The 23,570-nt window shown below is 47.4% G+C and overlaps 1 protein-coding gene across 2 annotated transcripts in view; it reads left to right on the top strand.

Annotated features, from left to right (window-relative positions):
* LRP4 (LDL receptor related protein 4) overlaps window positions 1–22,955 on the top strand; it is a 65,896-nt gene extending 42,941 nt beyond the window's left edge. The window contains exons 21-39 of one of the 2 annotated variants that reach the window (XM_074401392.1): window positions 815–1,004; window positions 1,092–1,223; window positions 2,316–2,456; window positions 2,820–2,906; window positions 3,013–3,184; window positions 3,669–3,831; window positions 3,954–4,179; window positions 4,541–4,844; window positions 6,037–6,255; window positions 6,396–6,530; window positions 8,322–8,430; window positions 10,653–10,797; window positions 11,068–11,181; window positions 11,663–11,798; window positions 13,760–13,827; window positions 14,713–14,800; window positions 16,846–16,987; window positions 18,737–18,798; window positions 20,425–20,512. In XM_074401392.1, the coding sequence (XP_074257493.1) occupies window positions 815–1,004; window positions 1,092–1,223; window positions 2,316–2,456; window positions 2,820–2,906; window positions 3,013–3,184; window positions 3,669–3,831; window positions 3,954–4,179; window positions 4,541–4,844; window positions 6,037–6,255; window positions 6,396–6,530; window positions 8,322–8,430; window positions 10,653–10,797; window positions 11,068–11,181; window positions 11,663–11,798; window positions 13,760–13,827; window positions 14,713–14,800; window positions 16,846–16,987; window positions 18,737–18,781 (2,616 nt within the window). In that variant the 3' untranslated portion in view covers window positions 18,782–18,798; window positions 20,425–20,512. Of the gene's footprint in view, window positions 1–814; window positions 1,005–1,091; window positions 1,224–2,315; window positions 2,457–2,819; window positions 2,907–3,012; window positions 3,185–3,668; window positions 3,832–3,953; window positions 4,180–4,540; window positions 4,845–6,036; window positions 6,256–6,395; window positions 6,531–8,321; window positions 8,431–10,652; window positions 10,798–11,067; window positions 11,182–11,662; window positions 11,799–13,759; window positions 13,828–14,712; window positions 14,801–16,845; window positions 16,988–18,736; window positions 18,799–20,424 lie in introns of both variants that reach the window. The other variant, XM_010337411.3, reaches the window with a different exon arrangement.
* Window positions 22,956–23,570: the final 615 nt, after the last annotated feature.

Genomic DNA, 23,570 nt, shown 5'->3' with positions numbered 1-23,570 from the left:
TTGCTCTGGCTCCCAGGCTGGAGTGCAGTGGCACAATCTCTGCTCACTGAAACCTCCACCTCCTGTGTTCAAGCAATTCTCCTGCTTCAGACTCCCAAGTAGCTGGGATTATAGGCACCTGCCACTGTGCCCAGCTAACTTTTGTGTTTTTTAGTTGAGATGGGATTTCACCATGTTGGCCAGGCTGGTCTCAAACTCCTGACCTCAGGTGATCCACCTGCCTCGGCCTCCCAAAGTGCTGGGATTACAGGCATGAGCCACCATGCCGGCCAACATTTGCATTTTTAAAGAGTAAAGACCAGTTATTTTTTTGATAAAGTCTCTCAACTTTGGTTTACCTAATGTTTCCTTGTGATTGGATTCAGAGTGTGCATTTGGAGCAGGAATACTACCCTAAGTGAACTTATATCCTTGAGCTCTCATTGTGTCTCATCGGTAGGCACAGATGTTGGCCTGTTCCGTTATTTCGATATTTACTCCCATTGTACGGTTAGGGTAGTGTCCACCGTAAAGTTGCTATTTTATTCTTTTGTACTTAATAAGTAATTTGTGCTGAGATACCTCCAGATGATGTGAGTAACAGATGATTTCCAACATCTTCCAATAAAACCATCACACAACCCTTAGAGCCAGGCACGATCAAATCACAGATGGATAGAGCAAAGCTCAGAGAAATGTTATAAGTAGCTCTTAGTGAAGGTCACACAGTAGGTATTAGAGGTAGAGCTACTTTCTGAGTCCCCAGTGAGCTCTTTACCACTGCTCCATACTGTCTGACTTTGTTGAAGATGACACAGTGTGGGGGCCCTGGCAGGTGCTGATTGGAAGCCAGCTCCCCCACCCATTTGGGCTGACCCTCTATGGAGAGCGCATCTATTGGACTGACTGGCAGACCAAAAGTATACAGAGCGCTGACCGGTTAACAGGACTGGACCGCGAAACCCTGCAGGAGAACCTGGAGAACCTGATGGACATCCATGTCTTCCACCGCCGGCGGCCCCCAGGTGAGCAGCCCTTGGCTCGCATTGGCTTCTCTTTGGCCTTCCTATGCCCTGGCCCTCCCCATTGAATGCCCCTTCCTCTCTACCCAGTGTCTACACCATGTGCTATGGAGAATGGCGGCTGTAGCCACCTGTGTCTTAGGTCTCCAAATCTTAGCGGCTTCAGCTGTACCTGCCCCACAGGCATCAACCTGCTGTCTGATGGCAAGACCTGCTCTCCAGGTGAGTCAACACATCACAGATGTAGATGCAGCCTCTCTAGGAGGGGGCAATGGCTCTCTTCCTTCCCTGCAGATGGGCTCCAGTGTGGTCTGAGAAACAATGAGTCCTGCTGCTTCTAAAGGCCTAAGGTTGAGACTCAGAGCTTTTAGAAAAGGGTGGGGGCCTAGGGAGAGGTCCTGGGGAGAGCCCCTGGGGAGCAGGTAGAAAGGACTGGAGGCAGGGTCCAACTAGTTCTTATGGTGTCTTCGTGCATATTGGATAAAGATGCTCCTTTCTGAAAACACTTTCCTCTCATCTGTTAGTATGTCGTCATAATATACTGATTTGGTTGGAATAAGACACTTCTGGCTGGGCTCAGTGACTCACTTCTCTAATCCCAGCACTTTGGTAGGCCGAGGCGAGCAGATGACTTGAGGTCAGGAGTTTGAGACCATCCTGGCCAACGTGGAAAAACCCCATCTCTACTAAAATACCAAAAATTAGCCAGCTGTGGCAGCAAGCACCTGTAGTCCCAGCTACTCAGGAGGCTGAGGGAGGAGAATTGCAAGAACCGGGAGGCAGAGGTTGCAGTGAGCCGAGATCATGCCACTGCACTCCAGCTTGGGCGACAGAGTGACAGTCTGTCTCAAAAAAAATAAATAAATAAAGTAAAAAAATAACAATTTAGCCGGGCGCGGTGGCTCACGCATGTAATCCCAGCACTTTGGGAGGCCGAGGCGGGTGGATCACGAGGTCAAGAGATCGAGACCATCATGGTCAACATGGTGAAACCCCGTCTCTACTAAAAATACAAAAAATTAGCTGGGCATGGTGGCGTGTGCCTGTAATCCCAGCTACTCAGGAGGCTGAGGCAGGAGAAGTGCCTGAACCCAGGAGGCTGAGGTTGCGGTGAGCCGAGATCGCGCCATTGCACTCCAGCCTGGGTAACTCTGTCTCAAAAAAAAAAAAAAAAAAAAAAAAAATTTTAATAACTTGCCTAGAATAACATAGCTAGAAACTGGCAGGAACGGGCATGAGTTTCAGTTTGCCTGATTCCAAATCCACTTAATGGCTGTGCTCGAGTGATCCTCCTTCCTGTTTCCACCTGGGTAGGCATGAACAGCTTCCTCATCTTCGCCAGGAGGATAGACATTCGCATGGTCTCCCTGGACATCCCTTATTTTGCTGATGTGGTGGTACCAATCAACATTACCATGAAGAACACTATTGCCATTGGAGTAGACCCCCAGGAAGGTCTGTGTGGCCCTCCCTTCTCACCTGGCCTTCTGCCCCTGCCCTTCAGACAGCAACTACTGTCCTTCCTTTCCCATCACCTCTTTCCCCTGCCAGGAGCCTAGGGGCTCCCCATTCCCTCTGGCATAGCTCCTGTCCCTGTCTCTAGCAGTTTCTCTTTGGTTGTGAGAGCATGGTTTGGGGCCCTCTTTGCCCCAGCTCTAAGAGCTATCCTGCTATGATATTTCTGCATTTTCCTTGATTTCCTCTGCTAGATGCTCCAGGGCTCTCTGACATGCTCTGGTGTTTCAGGACACGAATCAGCTATGTGTGTCCCATGGTGGGGGGTGAGGATCTAGGTTGAGCCAAGCTTTCCCTCTCCAGGAAAAGTATACTGGTCTGACAGCACCCTGCACAGGATCAGCCGTGCCAGTCTGGATGGCTCACAGCACGAGGACATCATCACCACAGGTGGGCCTTCCTCCCAGCCCAGGGACCACCTGTCTGGCAACAGGGCTGGGGAAATAGCCCATCTGTTTCAAAGTAGGAGCCAGTGTGCTCTTTTGACTTCCCACAGGGCTACAGACCACAGATGGGCTCGCGGTGGATGCCATTGGCCGGAAAGTGTACTGGACAGACACGGGAACAAACCGGATTGAAGTGGGCAACCTGGACGGGTCCATGCGGAAAGTGTTGGTGTGGCAGAACCTTGACAGTCCCCGGGCCATCGTACTGTACCATGAGATGGGGTGAGAGTAGTGGAGGGGGCAGCTCAGCTCGGGTTATGATGGGGTGCAGGTGGGCGATGGAGAGGAAGCTTGCATCACAGGAACAACGTGACCTCCCTGGGGCTCTTCCACTCCCTTGTGACTTCTTGCAGGATGACAGTACAGTGGAGAAGTTAAAAGCATGAGCCTTGGAATCAGAATACCAGGATTGAAATGTTTTCATCACGTATTAGCTATATCATTTGGGTCCAGTATTTAAGCTTTCTGATTGTTGGCTTCCTTACCTATTTCATAAAATGGAGGTGGTAGGGAGAATACATACCTTGTGGCCCTTATGAGGATCAAGTGAGATAATGCACGTGAAGTGTTTAGTATTTTGTCAAGCAAAAATTTTTCCTGACATAGTGTAAGTACTCAAGTGTATCTGACATAGTGTTAAGTACTCATGGTATATGGTAGCTGCTGGAATAACTAGCTAATAGAGCTTTTATTCTTCCTCACTCAGGTTTATGTACTGGACAGACTGGGGGGAGAATGCCAAGTTAGAGCGGTCTGGAATGGATGGCTCAGACCGCATGGTGCTCATCAACAACAACCTAGGATGGCCCAATGGACTGACCGTGGACAAGGCCAGCTCCCAACTGCTGTGGGCCGATGCACACACCGAGGTGAGAGCCGTGCCCCTGCAGCTTCCCAGATGCCTGGGAAGATGAGAAAGGCCCACCTAGGATCTCTGCAGAGAGCTCTCAGTCTGCTGATCACCACTCCCAACCCTCTCCTTCCTCTGCAGCGAATCGAGGCTGCTGATCTGAATGGTGCCAGTCGGCATACGTTGGTATCACCGGTGCAGCACCCATATGGACTCACCCTGCTCGACTCCTACATCTACTGGACTGACTGGCAGACCAGGAGCATCCACCGTGCTGACAAGGGTACCGGCAGCAATGTCATCCTTGTGAGGTCCAACCTGCCAGGCCTCATGGACATCCAGGCTGTGGACCGGACACAACCACTAGGTGAGAAGGACCCTGGGGCTGTTGAGTCAGAGCTTCTGGCTTTCTGGGGTCATCTCAACATCAGAGATCTATCCAGAGCACAGAACTTGTTTAAAGCCAGAAAGACAGTGACCTGCCTAAACTCCCTTCCAAGATTGGGCTGTGTTCTCTCTGGGTATGGCTGGTGCTACAGCTACATGATGCTGTCACCTTCAAAGGACTCCTGGAGATCCTCCTGCAGACCCTCCTTCTACCTCACCCTGCCAGGCACTGAATCCCATCACTTAGAACAGCAAAGAGTCAGCTACAAGCAACTGGGACCTTTGTAAGATTCAGATGATGTTCCAGGATAGGTGTGAACACCTGTGCTTCTCATCACCAGGTTTTAACAAGTGTGGCTCGAGGAATGGTGGCTGCTCCCACCTGTGCTTGCCTCGGCCTTCTGGCTTCTCCTGTGCCTGCCCTACTGGCATCCAGCTGAAGGGAGATGGGAAGACCTGTGATCCCTCTCCTGAGACCTACCTGCTCTTCTCCAGCCGTGGCTCCATCCGGCGTATCTCACTGGACACCAGTGACAACACAGATGTGCATGTCCCTGTTCCTGAGCTCAACAATGTCATCTCCCTAGACTATGACAGCGTGGACGGAAAGGTCTATTACACAGATGTGTTCCTGGATGTTATCAGGTATGAGCGACACTGAAACCTCCCGAGGACACAGACTTGCTCTGATCGCTCATGAGTGAGGTTATGTTCTGACCGCTAAGTGGACGAGTGATTTGGCACTTTGGATAGTGAGTTCTAATCCCGACTTGCTCACTTTGCAGTGTTATCATTTAGAGCAGAATTTCAAACGTTGGTTTGTTTAGAGATTACACAGAAGTCTAGTATATAAAACAAACAACAACAACAGCAACACAAGTAAAGTCAGGGTGGGGACCTAGAGCCTTTCAGACCTACAATTGTCCCCTAGGACTTACTGATGAGTAGGCCACGGAACCAGGATCTGTATTGCAGTAACGAAGTCACGCCCAAATGCCTAGGCTTAATGGTGGTTTACAAAGCTGTTGTTTTTTATTTTTATTTTATTTTTTTTTTATTCTTTAAATTTTCGGCCCTAACACAGCTTAGGAATATGATGCCCTGCCACCAGCAAGAGTGGTTTACCATGGCAGATTTTCTCACAAGGAGCAACAGGGAACATTCCCCTTTGCTCTCCCCAAGGAATGTATTAGAGTCTCAAGCTGGGGACAGGTGGGCATGTGCAGTTTAGGGAAGTTCCCTAGGTGCCAGTGACATGCTCCCCATTCTGAAGTAGAGTTCCCTCCTGCTGTAGGGCCTCTGCCAGAGTGCCCAGATAGGGCCAGGCATGGTGGCTCATGACTGTAATCCCAGCACTTTGGGAGGCCAAGGTGGGAGAATTGCTTGAGCCCAGGAGTTCAAGACCGGCCCAGGCAGCATAGTGAAACCTCGTATCTATTTGTATTTAAATTTGTTTTTAATTTTTAAAAAATGCTCAGGTAGGTTTTGACAAATCTGTGTTTCTTATAATCACTACCTAGCAGTCCTTGTCTCTTCCCAAAAACATGTGGGGATGGATGATACACCTGTCTTCTAGCAAGGCATCCCCTGGCAGCCGCCATTATTTCCTGTTAGCCGGAAATACTCTGTCCTCCTAAGAACTGGTTCGTTCATTCTGCAATTATTTTATTGAGCATCTGTCATGCTGGGTGCTGAGGAATGTACTCATAGATACTTGATCTCCATTCCTGTGGCGCTTACAGTCAGTGGGGGTCCAGTTATGGGAACATGGGTTAAAGGAGTTCCACTCTATTCTGGGTCAGTCTGGTTGCTCATCCAACACTGGGCTCTCCCTAAGGCGAGCAGACCTGAACGGCAGCAACATGGAGACAGTGATCGGGCGTGGGCTGAAGACCACTGATGGGCTGGCAGTGGACTGGGTGGCCAGGAACCTGTACTGGACAGACACAGGTCGCAACACCATTGAGGCATCCAGGCTGGATGGCTCCTGCCGCAAAGTGCTGATCAACAACAGCCTGGATGAGCCCCGGGCCATTGCTGTTTTCCCCAGGAAGGGGTAAGTTTATGGCCAGCAGAAGAGAGATCCAGGGAAGAAGGGCGGGTGGAAAAGATGGTGTTAGTGGGTCCTCTGTGTTCTCTCAGCCTCTGGGTGCTGTCTTCCCATGCTTTGATGATGACAGCACTGTTGTGTCTCAGGTACCTCTTCTGGACAGACTGGGGCCACATTGCCAAGATTGAACGGGCAAACCTGGATGGTTCTGAACGGAAGGTCCTCATCAACACAGACCTGGGTTGGCCCAATGGCCTTACCCTGGACTATGATACTCGCAGGTGGGAGTCCCGCACCAAATAACCTCCTGGAAATTGGGTGGGCAGAGGAGAGCATGGTTGAGATTAAAGTGGGAAAAATGAAAAGATAGAAAGCTCCTTGGAATGTCAGGAAGAGGAAGCATTGAGAAGGATGAGGGAATGTATTCTTAGAGCAGGGATTGCTAAATCCAGCTCTCAGCCCTTAGGTGGGTTTTGTTTGGCTGGTTTACATGTTCCTAATTTGAGTGCCTTTGGCAGAGCATGTCTTCCGGCTGAACCACAGGTCCCACACCCCTACTCATTTAAGGGCTGATTCTTTTTTTTTTTTTTTTTTGAGACGGAGTTTTGCTCTTGTTACCCAGGCTGGAGTGCAATGGCGCCATCTCGGCTCACTGCAACCTCCGCCTCCTGGGTTCAGGCAATTCTCCTGCCTCAGCCTCCTGAGTAGCTGGGATTACAGGCACGCGCCACCATGCCCAGCTACTTTTTTGTATTTTTAGTAGAGACGGGGTTTCACCATGTTGACCAGGGTGGTCTCGATCTCTTGACCTTGTGATCCACCCGCCTCGGCCTCCCAAAGTGCTGGGATTACAGGCTTGAGCCACCACGCCCGGCTAGGGCTAATTCTTATATTTGTTATAATATAACAAATCTTGATCCCTTCAGGCTCTGGAACTTTGTTGCTGTTGAGAGAGCATCTTGCTCTTTTGCCCAGGCTGGAGTTCAGTGGTGCAGTCGCAGCTCTCTGCAGCCTGAACCTTCCTGGCTAAAGCGATCCTCTTACCTCAGCCTCTCAAGTAGCTGGGACTATAGGCACACACCAGCATGCCCAGCTAATTTTTTTTTTTTTTTTTTAATTTTTAAATTTTTTGTAAAGACAGCGTGTTGCTATGTTGCCCAGGCTGGTCTCGAATTCCTGGACTCCAACAATCCCACTGCCTTGGCTTCCCAAAGTGCTGGGATTTCAGGCATGAGCCACCATGCCTGACCCAGGCTCCAGAATATACAGCTCCTTGTCTAGACAAGAAATGCTGAGGGCGGAGGGAAAGGAGTTCTGAAGCAGTCTGTGCCCCCTTTTGGCCCAGAAGAAGGGGAAGGGAATCCAAGGCTGCTGGAAAGATGATAGAATGCTTTCTTTTGACCTCAATGAGGTCCACGTAGACTGAGCTTACTTCCTTTTTTTAGGGGTGGGGGAGCGGATGGAGTTTCACTCTGTTGCCCAGGCTGGAGTGCAGTGGCACCATCTCGGTTCACTGCAACCTCTGCCTCGTAGGTCCAAGCAATTCTTGTGCTGCAGCCTCCTGAGTAGCTGGGATTACAGGCATGTGTTACCATGCCTGGGTAATTTTTGTATTTTTAGCAGAGACAGGGTTTCACCATGTTGGCCAGGCTGGTCTCGAACTCCTGACCTCAAGTGATCCGCCCACCTCAGCCTCCCAAAGTGCTGGGATTACAGGCATGAGCCACCATGCCCAGCCAACTGAGCTCTCTTGTTAAAGACCATTTGTAAGAATTTGGACTTGGGTAGGAGTCAAAGAGCAATCAAGTTCCTGAAGATGAGGCTGGGTGTGGTTCCTCTGAGGTCACTAGACTTTCTACCCCTCCCCAGAGCAGCCCTGGCCTCCCCACTCATGAACCACCAGCTCTCCTCTTCTGCTTTGGGACTCACTATGACCCCCCATCAAGGATGCTTCTTGAGTTCTCATAGCACCTGCCAGTTCAGCTCAGGGGGGGACAGATAGGTTCTTAGGGGGAAGAGCTGGGCTCCCTGGCAAGCGATTGGAGCAGCTACCCTTCTCGTCTTCTCTGCAGGATCTACTGGGTAGATGCGCATCTGGACCGGATCGAGAGTGCTGACCTCAATGGGAAACTGCGGCAGGTCTTGGTCAGCCATGTGTCCCACCCCTTTGCCCTCACACAGGTACTGGCTCAGGAGAGAGGTAACTAAACCTCCTTGACTGGGATGTTTCTTTGGGATTCTAAGTCAGTAGCCTCAGCTGTAGCTGCTACTGAACAGGTGTGCTATGGAAGCTCATTGTAGGGATTTTTCCTGTGCCCTGAAGCCGTGGTAGGTTGGTAGGGCCACTGAGTACCCTGCTACTGCTATCCTACCATTCCCATGTTCTAGTATTCAAAGGGTGGCTCTCAAAGAGTGGCCTACAGAATCAGATGTGGCACTTGTTAAAATGCAGGTTCCTAGGCCCTGACTATAGGGACTCTAGAAGCTGCTTCATGAGGGCTGGGCACAGCAAAATACATTTTGACAAGTTCCCCAGTTAATTCTAACGCCGTGGTCCTAGCATCTGGGCTTAGGCAGCTGACTTAATGGCAACAGGGTGGAGTGACTAAAAGCCAGAGTTTTAAGGCATCTAGCCAGTTGGTAAGTATTTAATACCATCAATGTGCCAGGTACCTGGGTTCAAGTTCTATCTATATTATTAAATAACTGTGTAACTTTAAACTGAAGTGACTGAACCTCTCTTAGCTTCAGTTACCTACAAAATAAATCAGCCTAATAATAGTATCCTCCTGAAATACACACAAAGCATTAACATAGTGCCCGGCACATAGTAAGCACCACATGCATGTTATCACTACCCATTTTGATTATTATTTGCTATCATTTTTGAGGGTTCTAACACAAAAAATGATTTGGGCAAGGAAAAGAAGATCTACCAAGCCTGAGGCCAGAACAGGAATTCTCAGTCATTTAAAACTCTTGGCTAAAAATCTTGGCCAGGTGCAGTGGCTTATGCCTGTAATCCCACCACTTTTGGGAGGCTGAGGCCAGAGTATCGCTTGAGCCCAGGAGTTTGAAACCAGCCTGGGCAACATGGCAAGACCCTGTCTCTACAAAAATTTTTAAAAATTATCCAGGTATGGTGGTACACACCTGTAGTCTCAGCTATTCAGAAGGCTGAGGCAGGAGGATCGCTTGAGCCAAGATGTCGAGCTGTAGTGAGCTGCATTTGTACCACTGTGCTCCAACTTGGGCAACAGAGCATGATGCTGTCTCAGAGAGGAGAGACTCAGAGAGAGAAAGAGACAAGAGAGAAAGGAAAGAAGAAAGGAACCAAAACAAAGAGAAACAAATTTGACCCTTTTTGCCAAATATTATCCACCCTGTCTGTATTCTGTATTATGTCCTACTAGCTAAGAAGATTTTATCTGGTTTTACTTAATGATAGGCTTTTTTTTCATACTCTAAATGTAAAGCTACAGGATAATACTGCATATAGTTTTTTCAATCTACAGGTTTCCCCAGAGTTTCTGATATATGCCCTTGGGTGGGGATGGGAACACTTTTGGTTGGGAATTTCACCATCGTTACATTAGAAGAAAGCTGCCCACAGAAGTAAGCAGAGGATTTGGGGCAGTGCTCTGAGTAAAAGGCCCAGAGGAACAGGAACCTAGAAGAACCTTCAAATTTACTCCTATTTGCTAGATAGGGAGCCATTCAGTCAACTGAATGAAGACTGTTAGGTGCTAGAAATTCAGAGATGAATAGAACACATTCTTGTCCTTGAACGTAATCTGGTAGGACTGACAGGCCTATAAACAAATTGCTTGAATGTAAAAATGAACTTGTGGCCGGGCGCGGTGGCTCAAGTCTGTAATCCCAGCACTTTGGGAGGCCAAGGCGGGTGGATCACGAGGTCAAGAGATTGAGACCATCCCAGTCAACATGGTGAAACCCCGTCTCTACTAAAAATACAAAAAATTAGCTGGGCATGGTGGCGCGTGCCTGTAATCCCAGCTACTCAGGAGGCTGAGGCAGGAGAATTGCCTGAGCCCAGGAGGCGGAGATTGCGGTGAGCTGAGATGGCGCCATTGCACTCCAGCCTGGGTAACAAGAGCGAAACTCCGTCTCAAAAAAAAAAAAAAAAAAAAAAAAAGAACTTGTGCGAGTGACTACAAGGTGTACAACTGTATAGAGGAGAGAATGGTGACGTCTCTATGGATTTGGGGAGATTTCCTTGGCAATGTCATGTCTAGTGACGCACAGAAGTAGACTTGATGAGGAAGAGATGAAGAGGACATTTCACCAGAGGCAGTGGCACATGCTGAGGCACAGAAGCTGTACAGGAAGGAGGCTGCTTGCTGAATAATATTTACTCTTTTTTGGGTTCCCCTGCTGAGTAGCAAGACAGGTGGATCTACTGGACAGACTGGCAGACAAAGTCAATCCAGCGTGTAGACAAATACTCAGGCCGGAACAAGGAGACAGTGCTGGCGAATGTGGAAGGCCTCATGGATATCATCGTGGTTTCCCCTCAGCGGCAGACAGGTGGGCTCCCGGCTACTGACCCCACTTCCTTACCATCTGTGGGATTGGTTGGTCACTCCAAGGACTGTTCGAGATCAAGACAGGCCCACAAGAGAGCTTCTTGGTTCACATTTTAAACTCTTAGACCTTTTTACTCCCTTGTGGTTATATCCTTCCTGCTCCCCTGTCCCTGGGAGTAGGGAAATCCTGGATTTCCTCTGTATTTGAGAAGCGTTAAACTGGGAGACCTGATTCTGTCCTAGATAAGACACCCATCTACTTTGCCTCCAGGGACCAATGCCTGTGGCGTGAACAATGGTGGCTGCACCCACCTCTGCTTCGCCAGAGCCTCGGACTTCGTATGTGCTTGTCCTGATGAACCTGATAGCCGGCCCTGCTCCCTTGGTGAGTTGGACTGAATGGGCTGGAGCCACTCAGCAGAGCCCCTGGAAGGGCTGAGGGTCAGCAGCCTCCAGTCCTGGTCTGATCTGTCCTTCTGGGTGGGATCCCCATAAAGAAGGTTTTATTAGTAGAGTGACCAGTAGCAGTCTGCTTGGGTTTTGGGAATTGCTCAAACCTGAGTTTGCCCTCTGGCATTTGCTAGAACAGAATTCAGGTCTCTTGATTCCCAGGTCCCTGCTGTGGGATAATCAGTGGCCTGTACATCACTCTCTCTTCCTGACTTTGGTGGGCCAGCTGTCCCATCCAGAGCTATTAATATTGAATCCAATTCCTTTTTATTTATAGTATTAAGGGCCACTAATAAAGGTGCCTGGGACTAGGGCAGCTAAAAGATTGTTTTGTCAAGTTCTCCAGCTGCTACCCTTGGGCCGTACATAGAGGTTTGTAGGTCCAGTAGCCCACTCCAATCCTCTTTTTTGTCTAGTGCCTGGCCTGGTACCACCAGCTCCTAGGGCCACTAGCATGAGCGAAAAGAGCCGGGTGCTACCCAGCATACTACCTACCACCTTGCATTCCTCAACCACCCGGACCCGCACGTCTCTGGAGGAGCTGGAAGGAAGGTAAATAGGTTCAATATAAGATTATGGGCCCTTTGATTCAAATCACCAACCCATGACCAGTAGCTCATAGTCCCATCTTAATAAGGCAGTTCGGAGGTAGATTATGTCATGAGCTACCAGTCCCTGCTATTTGGGACAGAAGATGATATTCAGACTTGTAGATTGTTGCAGGTGATTCCCTTTTTAGCTCTGAGGGCAAAAAGCTTTAAGAACAACTTGAAACAGAAATCACTTAGGAGGACCCTCCCACATGGCATTCTTCCTTCTTTCTCTCTCTGTGACATTTGCTCTCACATCATTGTCTTGTCTAAGAGTAGTCTCTGGGCTGTGGCTTTATGACTTGGAACATAAAGGTAGGCTTCCCCAGAGATATGATGGCTTTAGCTTGTAATGACACATGCATCCCCCACACACACCAATACCATTATTAAATAAGTAGTTATAACCATGAACAATTCTCAAATCAAGTATGAAGTATCTTATTTCATTAAATTAAAGGTGCTATCCATTATAAAATGCATCCTGATTTGAGAAATGAAACTGAAAAGATAACCAACGGCAAATGTGTGTGAAATGCTATTTTTTTTTTTTTTTTTTTTTTTTGAGACCAAGTCTCGCTTTGTTGCCCAGGCTGGAGTGCAGTGGTGTGATCTTGGCTCACTGTAACTTCTACCTCCTGGGTACAAGCTATTCTCCTGCCTCAGCATCCTGAGTAGCTGGTATCATAGATGCCCACCACCATGCTCGGCTAACATTTGTAACCTTAGTAGAGACGGAGTTTCTCCATGTTGGTCAGGTTGGTCTCGAACTCCTGACCTCATAATTTGCCCGCCTCGGCCTCCCAAAGTGGTGGGATTACAGGTGTGAGCCACTGCGCCCGGCCTCACTAACTTTTAAGTACTATCAGTCATTATTACTCTCTGATTTTCTTTAGGTTTATTTAGAAAACTTCTGACTCAGACCAGGTGCAGTGGCTCACGCCTGTAATCCCAGCACTTTGGGAGGCTGAGGTGGATGGATCACGAGGTCAGGAGTTTTGGGACCAGCCTGACCAACATGGTGAAACCCTGTCTCTACTAAAAATACAAAAATTAGTCAGGCATGGTGGCGGGCGCCTGTAATCCCAGTTACTCGGGAGGCTGAGGCAGGAGAATTGCTTGAACCCAGGAAGCAGAGGTTGCAGTGAGCCAAGACTGCTCCATTGCACTCTAGCCTGGGTGACAAAGCAAGACTCTGTCTCCAAAAAAAAAAAAAGAAAGAAAACTTTTGACCCCTGCTTGGACATTTTCTTATTGTCAGAGTTCTATTTGAAAATTCGGTGCATCTTGGTTCTATATGCTCTTGCAAATAGCTTTTCTCTGATTGTTTAGGAGATGCCTTTAATTGCCTGCTCATAATGTACCATAAGCAAGTCACCTTCTGAGCATTTCAAGTTAGTTATCTGAGCATTCCCTCTGGGTGTCTTGCATATTCCCTTGTGAAAGAATGAAGAGAAGAAAAACAATTTTTTGACCTTGTGATATTTTGCTCTTGTGATAATTTTTACCCCATCAGACTGGTTTGACTAGCAGCTTCTTCTGACTCATCCTGGTAGTTCAAGAAGGCCTAACATTGATGTCCTTAGTATTCTTTCTGCAGACTTCCAACTCACTCCAAACCTGCTTCTCATTTTTAAAGGTATATATATATATATTTTTGTTTGTTTTTTTCCCAGAGGTGATCCGAAAAAGGTACATATTTCATAACACATTTAAATATGGTATAACAGCTTGAAAACAGTGCCTTGCACTGATTTCTCTCCATTTCCTGCTGTTGCCCTCTCCATGCTTCTCATATCTTCCATCTGGTGCATTCTCATACCTGAAAGCCCCCGCTTACAGGCCTTTCCCCCTTTCCTGGAGGAAGGTGTGATCTTCAGTGAGTATGAGTGGGCTTCACATTCGGTTTTCTGTGCCCCACAGATGCTCTGAAAGGGATTCCAGGCTGGGCCTCTGTGCACGTTCCAATGAGGCTGTACCTGCTGCTCCAGGTAAGCCCTGAGTGCCTCTCTGTTATGGAAAAGAAGATACAATGAATCTAAGTCTCCACTGACATCTTTCTTAACCTTCGTTGGGACTCTTTGGAGTTGAGTAACTCTTTTTTTTTTTTTTTTTGAGACAGAGCCTCGCACAGTCGCCCAGGCTGTAAGGCAGTGGCACAATCTCGGCTCACTACAATCTCTGCCTCCTGGGTTCAAGCAATTCTCTTGCCTCAGCCTCCCAAGGAGCTGGGACTACAGGCGTGCACCACCACGCCCAGCTAATGTTTTTGTATTTTTAGCAGAGACAGGGTTTCACCATGTTGGCCAGGATGGCCTTGATCTCCTGACCTCGTGGTCCACCCACCTCAGCCTCCCAGAGTGCTAGGATTACAGGCATGGGCCACCTGGCCAATTAACTCTTTTTAAACTAAAATCCATAGAAATAATAATCATAATAGCTCTCACCACTTACAGTGACAGCTTATGGTATGCTTTCCATATTTCAGGCATGTGATAAACCATATATATGTCACACATATGTGTGTGTACATGTTTATATACATACTCTCATGCAATCTCCAGTCCTATGAGCAATTTATTCTTTACATTTAACTAAAGAGAAAATGTAGGCTTACTAGTTAAGCATCTTGCCTTTGTCAGATATCTAGGAAGTGGTAGAAATGGGATCAGAGATGCTGGCCGAGTGATAGATTCCTTCTCAGCCTCCTCCCTGCACCTGCCATTCACCTCTCTGAAAAGGAGGCCCCTAGCCATCACCAGATGGTGTTGGATCCAACACCCACAAAAGAAACCCTTCATCTTCCCATTGCTCACACCAGCACCAGCTAGAAGGTTGTCAGTGGCTCCTGCCTAGTGTTTCTGTATTCTTCCTAGGGGAAGGACTTCATGTCAGCTATGCCATCGGTGGACTCCTCAGTATTCTGCTGATTTTGGTGGTGATTGCAGCTTTGATGCTGTACAGGTAACTTCAGTCTTGCTGCAGGGGCCACATGCTCATTAGTCTTCATGAGCATGTCTGGGATCTCCCAAAGCTCTGCGGTTCACTGAATCAAGCTCTGACTAGCTTTATTGCAAAGTTGGGTGCCTGGTCAGGGTAGCAGAAGGAAAGGGTGGAAACCTAAATAATTCCTCTTCCCCAGTCACAACCTAAGCATTTTCCTTATTGAATGAATACAACAACCCTTCAGATTTTCTTTTTCTTTTCTTTTATTTATTTATTTTTGAGACAGAGTCTTGTTCCATTGCCCAGGCTGGAGTGCAGTGGCATGATGTTGGTTCACTGCCACGTCTGCCTCCCAGGTTCAAGCGATTCTCCTGCCTCAGCCTCCTGATTACTGGGATTACAGGCACACACCACCAAGCCCAGCTAATTTTTGTATTTTTAGTAGAGGTGGAGTTTTACCATGTTGGTCAGGCTGGTCTCGAACTCCTGACCTCATGATCCACCCGCCTCAGCCTTCCAAAGTGCTGGGATTACAGGCGTGAGCCACCACGCCCAGCCTCAGATTTTCTTTATAGACTAGGATGCTGAGGACACAGGGGATATTACCCAAGGTCATAGAGTGAGAGGCAAAGCTAAGACTGACTCTAAAATTTTTACCTTCCCAGTACTCCCTACCTCAAACCATTGAAATTGGAAGTGATTTTTCCCTCATACAAACACAGTCCTTTACTACAATATTGGTTGGTACTTTATTGATCAGTAGCATTCATTTTGGAAAGGCAGAATGTGTTATCTAGAATCTTTTCGTGTCCCTTCTTCTTTATATTTTCCCCCAAATGCTTTAAACGTAGTTTATAGTTTGCTGCTGTTGTTCATCATCATCATCATCATCATCATCATCATAACAGTTACCATTAATGGATATATGTCAATGTCATGACAACCTCGTAACACAGGTGTCATTACTCCTCACTTTACAGATGAGGATCTGAGGCTCAGAAAGTTTATTTTTTTATTTTCATCTTTATTTTTTTGAGATAGAGTCTCACTGTCGCCCAGGCTGGAGTGCAGTGGTGCTATCTCGGCTCTCAGCAACCTCTGCCTCCTGGATTCAAGCAATTCTTGTGCCTCATCCTCCCACGTAGCTGGAACTACAGGCACACACCACCACACCAAGCTTTTTTTTTCTTTTTTTCTTTCTTTTTTTTTTTTTTTTTTGTATTTTTAGTAGAGATAGGGTTTCTCCATGTTGGTCAGGCTGGTCTTGAACTCCTGGCCTTATGTGATCTGCCCACCTCAGCCTCTCTAAGTGCTGAGATTATAGGTGTGAACCATCACACCCAGCCAGAAACTTTAGATTATATCTATCAAGGTCCCAGCTAATAAATCACACAGGTGGAATTGAAACAGATCTGTCTGACCCTAAAGCTCAGTGCATTAGTTCTCTATTGCCACATAAGAAATTACCCTAAAACTTAGTGACTCAAAATGATAACCATTATTTCTCAGTTTCTGTAGGTCAGAAATCTGGATGTAGCTTATCTAGATGCCTCTACCTCAAGGTCTCCCACAGACTGCAATCCAGATGTCAGGTGGGGTTGCAGTCTCATCTCAAGGTTTTACTGGGGAAGGATCCCCTTCCGCACTCGCTCACATACTTGTTAGCAGGATTCACAGGATTCAGCTCTTCACAGGCTGTTGGCTGGAGGCCTTCCTCCTCAGTTCCCTTCCTGGTGGGCCTTTCCATGGGACAACTTATAAAATGGCAGGTTGCTTCTCCCAGAACAACAGCAAGAGAGAATGAAGGAGGGCAACTCAAAACCAGAACCAGTTTCTTGGCAACCTAATCTAGCAGCCAACACATCTGCATAATCTTTTCATTAGAAGTAAGTCACCAGACCAGTCCACACTTAAGGGGAGGGGATTCTTAAGGGCATGGATACCAAGAAGTGAGACTCACTGGGATCATCTTAGAGGCGGCCTACCAGACCCAGGTTACAATTTTCCCAGGTATTAACTCCTTAAAGATCTGAACTAATTTCTCATCACCTTTCCTCCTAAAGACACAAAAAATCTAAGTTCACTGATCCTGGAATGGGGAACCTCACCTATAGCAACCCCTCCTACCGAACATCCACACAGGAAGTGAAGATTGAAGCAATCCCCAAACCAGCCATGTACAACCAGTTGTGCTATAAGAAAGAGGTAAAAATTGAAATTTATATTCAAGGGTCTTTTTGGGGGGGTGGGGGGAGGGATTATGCTCCAAGTGCCTCATTAAGTCAGTAAGGGCTGCTGAGTAATCCCATCTACCATTCTGGAAGTTATAGTGAACAGAAGAACTGAATGTAATTTGGGTTTCTGGGAAGTTCTAGAATCTCTGAAGGATTAGCTTGAGGGACCTTAGTGAGAGCCAGGTTAGAAGGCAGATCTCAGAAGATTTAGATCTAAAAGCAGTTGCCCTGCCAGGAGATGTTTCCAAGCTCATAGGTTCTTTCCCTCCAGGAACTGTCATTCCCCTGCTAACGGCTTTGCACTTCTGAAACAAGGGAGCTCTCCTAGACAACACCCAAAAAACCCAAGAGCTCCTGGACTCACCCATTTGTTAGCCTCCGGTCCAAGCTGGTAGCACCTATGGTTGGGAATGGCTTGTTTTTCACTATTCTTCCTCTTATCACAGAAATTTCTCTAGAATTCTAAAGGTTTACCTGCTTTTTTTAACTTGTCACTTCAATGGAAAATTATTTGCTTAATGTTAAGGCATGAAAAATAGTCCCATTTCAATTAGCTGGGTGTGGTGGCTTGTGCCTGGAGTCCCAGCTACACAGGAGGCTGAGGTGGGAGGATCGCTTGAGCTCGGGAGTTGGAGGCTAGAGTGAGCTGTGATCATGCCACTATCCCCCAGCCTGGGTAACAGAGTGAGACCCCATCTCCAAAAAAAAAAAAAAAGAAAGTCCCATTTCCACAAAGGAACTATAGCTGGGATTTCAGATTTTCCTAATCCAATATAAGCCTTGTTTTTTTTTCTAAAATCCTGTAACTCTTCATCGGAAGTTATTCCTTAAGAAGATCCTAACTGGTCTTCTTCTTTGGCCTATCTAGCACAGTCAGAACCTGCTCTCATACCTGCAGGGCTCTCATGTGTAATGAATACATTTCACATAAAAGTCTGGATCCATGAATTCTCATATTTTAAAAGCTTCCACTACTTCTGGTTCAAGTTAGTGTTTGAAAAAAAAAATTTTTTTTTCATTTTTTTAGTTTTTTTTTTTTTTTTTCAAAGATGGGGTATCACCATGTTGGTCAGGCCTGGTCTTGAACTCCCGACCTCAGGTGATCCGCCCACCCTGGCCTCCAAAGTGCTTGGATTACAGGCATGAGCCCCTATGCCTGGCCCAAAAATTTTTGTTAAACATTTTTTTAAAAAGCTTCCACTGCAGTCAAAACAGAACGTGCAGGAATGGCTTGTAGTTCTAGAAATGGTAGAGTCCTCAATGAATATCTTTGAGAGAAAGACTCAAAGATACTTGGGTTCCTAGAGCATCTGATGCTCCAAAAAGGAACCGCAGTGAAGGCCACAGGATAGCAATTAAAATGGTGTGACCTCAGGCCGGGCGCGGTGGCTCATGCCTGTAATCCCAGCACGTTGGGAGGCCGAGGCAGGTGGATCACAAGGTCAAGAGATCGAGACCACCCTGGTCAACATGGTGAAACTCCGTCTCTACTAAAAATATAAAAAATCAGCTGGGCATGGTGGTGCGTGCCTGTAATCCCAGCTACTCAGGAGGCTGAGGCAGGAGAATTGCCTGAACCCAGGAGGCGGAGGTTGCGGTGAACCGAGATTGCGCCATTGCACTCCAGCCTGGGTAACAAGAGCAAAACTCCGTCTCAAAAAAAAAAAAAAAAAAAAAAAATGGTGTGACCTCTTTCTTCTGTTGTGTGTTTCTTCCTCAGCAGCTCTTTTACCCCTCTGATAGTCTTTCACCTTTTCTCTTCTGATTTCCTCTTGATTTCAGGTACCTGTTGCTGTGTGTTTGTAGAGGGAGTGGTGTTCCCCAAATTGCAAGTGCCATGTCCCCCACCTCTCCCTAACTTACCCAGTGTGTCTCTGTGATTAAGACACTGAGTGGCCTGCATTTTATACTAACTTCATCTTGGGGAATATGCTGGGTGAATGGACATCTCTGTGTGTGCTTGTGTGCTATGTCCCTCTCTGCATGGTTGAGGGAGCTGTCACTCTCAGAGGGCAGGGACCATATTTCATATTGTATAATCATCAAAGCACCTAGAACAGTCTCCTTCTTAACATAGGGTCTCAGTAAATATCTGTGGAATTGAGTTGTTACAAAAATAGAGCCGTAGTTGCAGAACTCTTGGCAGGAATACTATCCCAGGGACAGAACCCAAGCGATGATCCATTTTCTTCTGGCAGTGGTGGCATGTCGGTTGGTATACCCCAGAAGCCAGGAGTGAGGCTGCTCTTTGAGGAAGCCATAAAGGGAGAGGCCTGAGCAGAACTCCAGGCTATGCCTGGAAAAGTCCCAAGTTTTGCTTTAGAATGGTCCCAGGACTCATGGCAGGAGAGCCAGAGTAACCTCCAAAAAAGGTTATAGGTTACAGGACCCCACTAGACTGACATTAGGACACAGATAAGAGGTTTCCTTTTTCTTTCCTCCTGCTTCTTTTTTTTTTTTTTTTTTTTTTTTTTTTTGAGATGGAATCTCAGTGTCACCCAGGGTAGAGTGCAGTCTTGTGATCCAGGTGTGATCCAGGCTCACTACAACCTCAGCCTCTGAGGTTCAAGGGATTCTCCTACCTCAGCCTCCTGAGTAGCTGGGATTACAGGCACCTACCACCATGTCTGGCTAATTTTTGTATTTTTAGTAGAGACGTGGTTTTACCATGTTGGCCGGGCTAGTCTTGAACTCCTGACCTCAAGTGATCTGCCCACCTTGGTCTCCCAAAGTGCTGGGATTACAGCCATAAGCCACCACGGCTGGCCAGATAAGAGGATTTTCTAGAGTCTCCCATCTTATCTCTCAAGTTTTCTCCTTAACAAAATTAGAAAAAAGAGATAATTGAGAACAAAGTAATAACCTGAAGTAGCTTAAAGTCCTGAATAAATACACATTTAATTGCTCTTGCCAATTGCTTTTGATGATTTATATCAGCATGATGTCCCATGAATAAACCATAGTGCCAACATAACAAAGCTAACACATTATAGTGCATCTCGTGTCAACACTCTGATAACTGCATTCCATGTGTCACTTCATTTCACCTGGCAGCAGTTGGTTGTGAGGTGTGGATACTGTTACTTTACACAGCAGAGTTTCAGATGCTGAGTTTTAGAGATGTGAAATCATTTGCCCAAGGTGATGAAGCCAGTGAGTGGCTGCTGCAGGACTGACAGCCATGGTTTTCCCTCCTCCCCATATGATAATGGTAATAATCATCGTAGCTGCCCCTCCCCTCTTAGGCTAGGCCTCATATATTTGCCCTAATCACATTTCCCCATTTGTCTGTGGGATTTTTTGCATTTCACTCCTACTCTTACCCCATCCACTTCCTTTTTCAGTTGACCATGGCATCCTTTGTAGAAAGCCAACTGACTGACCATGTCTGCCCACTCTCCACCCTAGGTAGGGCCTGACCATAACTACACCAAGGAGAAGATCAAGATCGTAGAAGGGATCTGCCTCCTTTCGGGGGATGATGCTGAGTGGGATGACCTCAAGCAACTGCGAAGCTCACGGGGGGGCCTCCTCCGGGATCACGTATGCATGAAGACAGACACAGTGTCCATCCAGGCCAGCTCTGGCTCCCTGGATGACACAGAGACGGAGCAGCTGTTACAGGAAGAGCAGTCTGAGTGTAGCAGCGTCCACACCACAGCCACTCCAGAAAGACGAGGCTCTCTGCCAGACACGGGCTGGAAACACGAACGCAAGCTCTCCTCAGAGAGCCAGGTCTAAATGCCCGCGTTCTCTTCCCTGCCTGCCTGTTTCTTCTCCTTTATGGACGTCTAGTCCTTGTGCTCGCTTACACCAGAGGTCCCCTTCCTGTGTGTTCATCCTCCTCCTCCCACCCCATAACTGCTCCTAAGCCCTCATGGGAGCTGTTTACCACCTGAGTCCATAACTACCTGTGCACAAGAAATGATGGCGCATCTCGAGAATTTAGACCTGGATTTTACCATGAACTTCACATCTTGTACTCCGTCCTGGGCCCCCTGAAACTGCTTATTCATGATTCCTCACGAGCGTAGAGCTCCACCTCTCTTTCCCCTGGTACCCTCAGTGCCTGCTTCTCAGTGCTGATGCAGCTGATGAGCCAGGACTGTGCTCTGCACCGTCACAGCCAGCATGACTGCTTCTCTGAGAGAACTTGCCCATCAGGGGCTGAGACAAGGGGGTGTGGGTAAAGAGGGATGAAGGACAGAGGCTGAGAGAAGGGAGAGTCCGCCCAGCAGGTATGGGCATCTAGGAAACCTCCAGCCTCAAGTGTGTTGACAACACAAAAAAGCTTTTGGGGGTAGTTTCCGGTCCATTGCTGGCAGTGGACATTCTTGCCCTAAGAGTCACTGCCTTTTCAGCAGCAGATACTGGCAAGATGGGGGTGGCTGAAGCTGTTCTTCTTCCTGCTAGAATGCCTGGAGCTGTTTCTACCTTCAGATAACTGGGGCTCCTATCATGAGGCTACTGGCTGATATGAATTCCCTCCTGGTGCCACCACTGGCCAGTACCTTTCCTAAGTCTTTGCTCAAAGTAACCAGGTTGTGAGCCAGTAGCTTGAGTGAGTGTTAGGCCTCGGGGGCTGAGTCTCTGAAATGTCTAAGAAGCTCTGCCTAGAGCAAACATGGTATACCACCTGAACCCTCTCTCCCTCATTCCCTGGGATTCTGGGGAAAAGACTCAGAAATAAGCTTTCAAAGAAAAACCAGAAGTTGTCATAAATGATCAGAAAGAACAATCAGGTTGGAGACTCGGGACACCCAGCACCTAAAGAGAAGTATCCATAAGGTTAGACTTCCTGTTGAACTTCCTGTGTTCTGCCGCAAGTGCTCAGGGATCTAAGTTAGTGGACAGTGAGCCTGTGGCTATGGGGTGGTGATGTTCCTCTTCCAGCTCTCTCCTCAGCTAAGGGGCTTAGTTTCCATGTGGGATGCCATCACTGGATTCATGCTCACTCACACAAAGGGCACGTGTCTCAGCCTAGTATCAGGGAAATTGAGACTTACTTTTGCCCTAAAACATCTCCCTAGCTGTTCTTCATGGTTTTTGTTTTGTTTGTTTGTTTTTTTCATTTGTTTTTTGCCTAATTTGCTTTTTCTGACCAAGCCTTGTGGCACCAGCAATCTCCAAAGTCCTGTGGTGGGGAGGGCTAAATAAATAAAGGTGCAAAGAGGTGGGCAAGGAGTAGAAAGGTAGAATCACTGATGAGACCCTGTTAGCCTGTGGCAGACCCAGACCTCTTCTCCTTAGGAATTAGAAGTGGCAGGAGAGAACAACGGGCTGTGAATGCAGGGGAGAATTTCTAGGGGAAACTTCTTTCTGAGTTGAAACTTCTTCTGTGGTTATTGGTACTGAGAAATCAGTTACCAAACGTGGGTGAAAAAGGACAAGATCAAATCTTTTCTGGTCAGTTCTAAGACTGCTAGAGAGAGATACCAAGCCCTTAGCCTTGCTCCCGGTAGTGTCAGCCCCAGGTCTGGGCCTCCCCACATTAGAGACAGGCCAGGCCACCAAGGGTTCACCAGTGCACAAAGTTGGAAAGGTGAGGTGCCATCTCTGGGAGGAAATGGGAACATTTCACACTTGACAAAGCAGTAAAGGAAGGAGCACTTTGGGTCTTTAGACTTATGTCTGGAGAGGAAGAGCAGGTAGAAAAGTGGCATTCTCGCGATCGGAAACGGGGAAGGATCTTGTTGCACTTGGGCTGTTCAGAATGTAGAAAGGACATATTTGAGGAAATATCTATTTGAGCACTGATTACTCTGTAAAAAGCAAAATCTCTCTGTCCTAAACTAATGGAAGTGATCCTCCCATGTTCATGTGTCATGGTTTTAACGTTACTCACTGGAGAGATTGGACTTTCTGGAGTTATTTAACCACTATGTTCAGTATTTTAGGACTTTATGATAATTTAATATAAATTTAGCTTTTCTTAATCACCTTGCCTGGCTTGGAGTCATGACTAATTCTGCACCTGCTCTGTCTGGCAGACCCATTCTGTGGAAAACCTGCTTACAGATATCACTTCTTTTTTTTTTTTTTTTTTTTTGAGACGGAGTTTCGCTCTTGTTACCCAGGCTGGAGTGCAATGGCGCGATCTCGGCTCACCGCAACCTCCGCCTCCTGGGTTCAGGCAACTCTCCTGCCTCAGCCTCCTGAGTAGCTGGGATTACAGGCATGCGCCACCATGCCCAGCTAATTTTTTGTATTTTTAGTAGAGACAGGGTTTCACCATGTTGACCGAGATGGTCTCAATCTCTTGACCTCGTGATCCACCCGCCTCAGCCTCCCAAAGTGCTGGGATTACAGGCTTGAGCCACCGCACCCAGCTCAGATATCACTTCTAAGTCCTTTGTGGATGTGGGGACAGTGAAGAGCAGTAAAGGGTGTGAGGCTTCTGCCGGAGTTTCAGCTCATCTGGAGAAGACAGGTTGAAGCCAGAGTTCGTTGACCGATGAAACCCTTATTTCCTCTAGAAGAGGAATGGGGCCAGGCACAGTGGCTCACGCCTGTAATCCTAGCACTTTGGGAGGCTGAGGTGGGTGGATCACAAG

Source organism: Saimiri boliviensis, chromosome 6 (assembly GCF_048565385.1).
Source record: "Saimiri boliviensis isolate mSaiBol1 chromosome 6, mSaiBol1.pri, whole genome shotgun sequence".
Taxonomy (NCBI): Eukaryota; Metazoa; Chordata; class Mammalia; order Primates; family Cebidae; genus Saimiri; species Saimiri boliviensis.
Note: the sequence above shows the minus strand (reverse complement) of the source record. Positions and strands in the feature narration are given on the sequence as shown.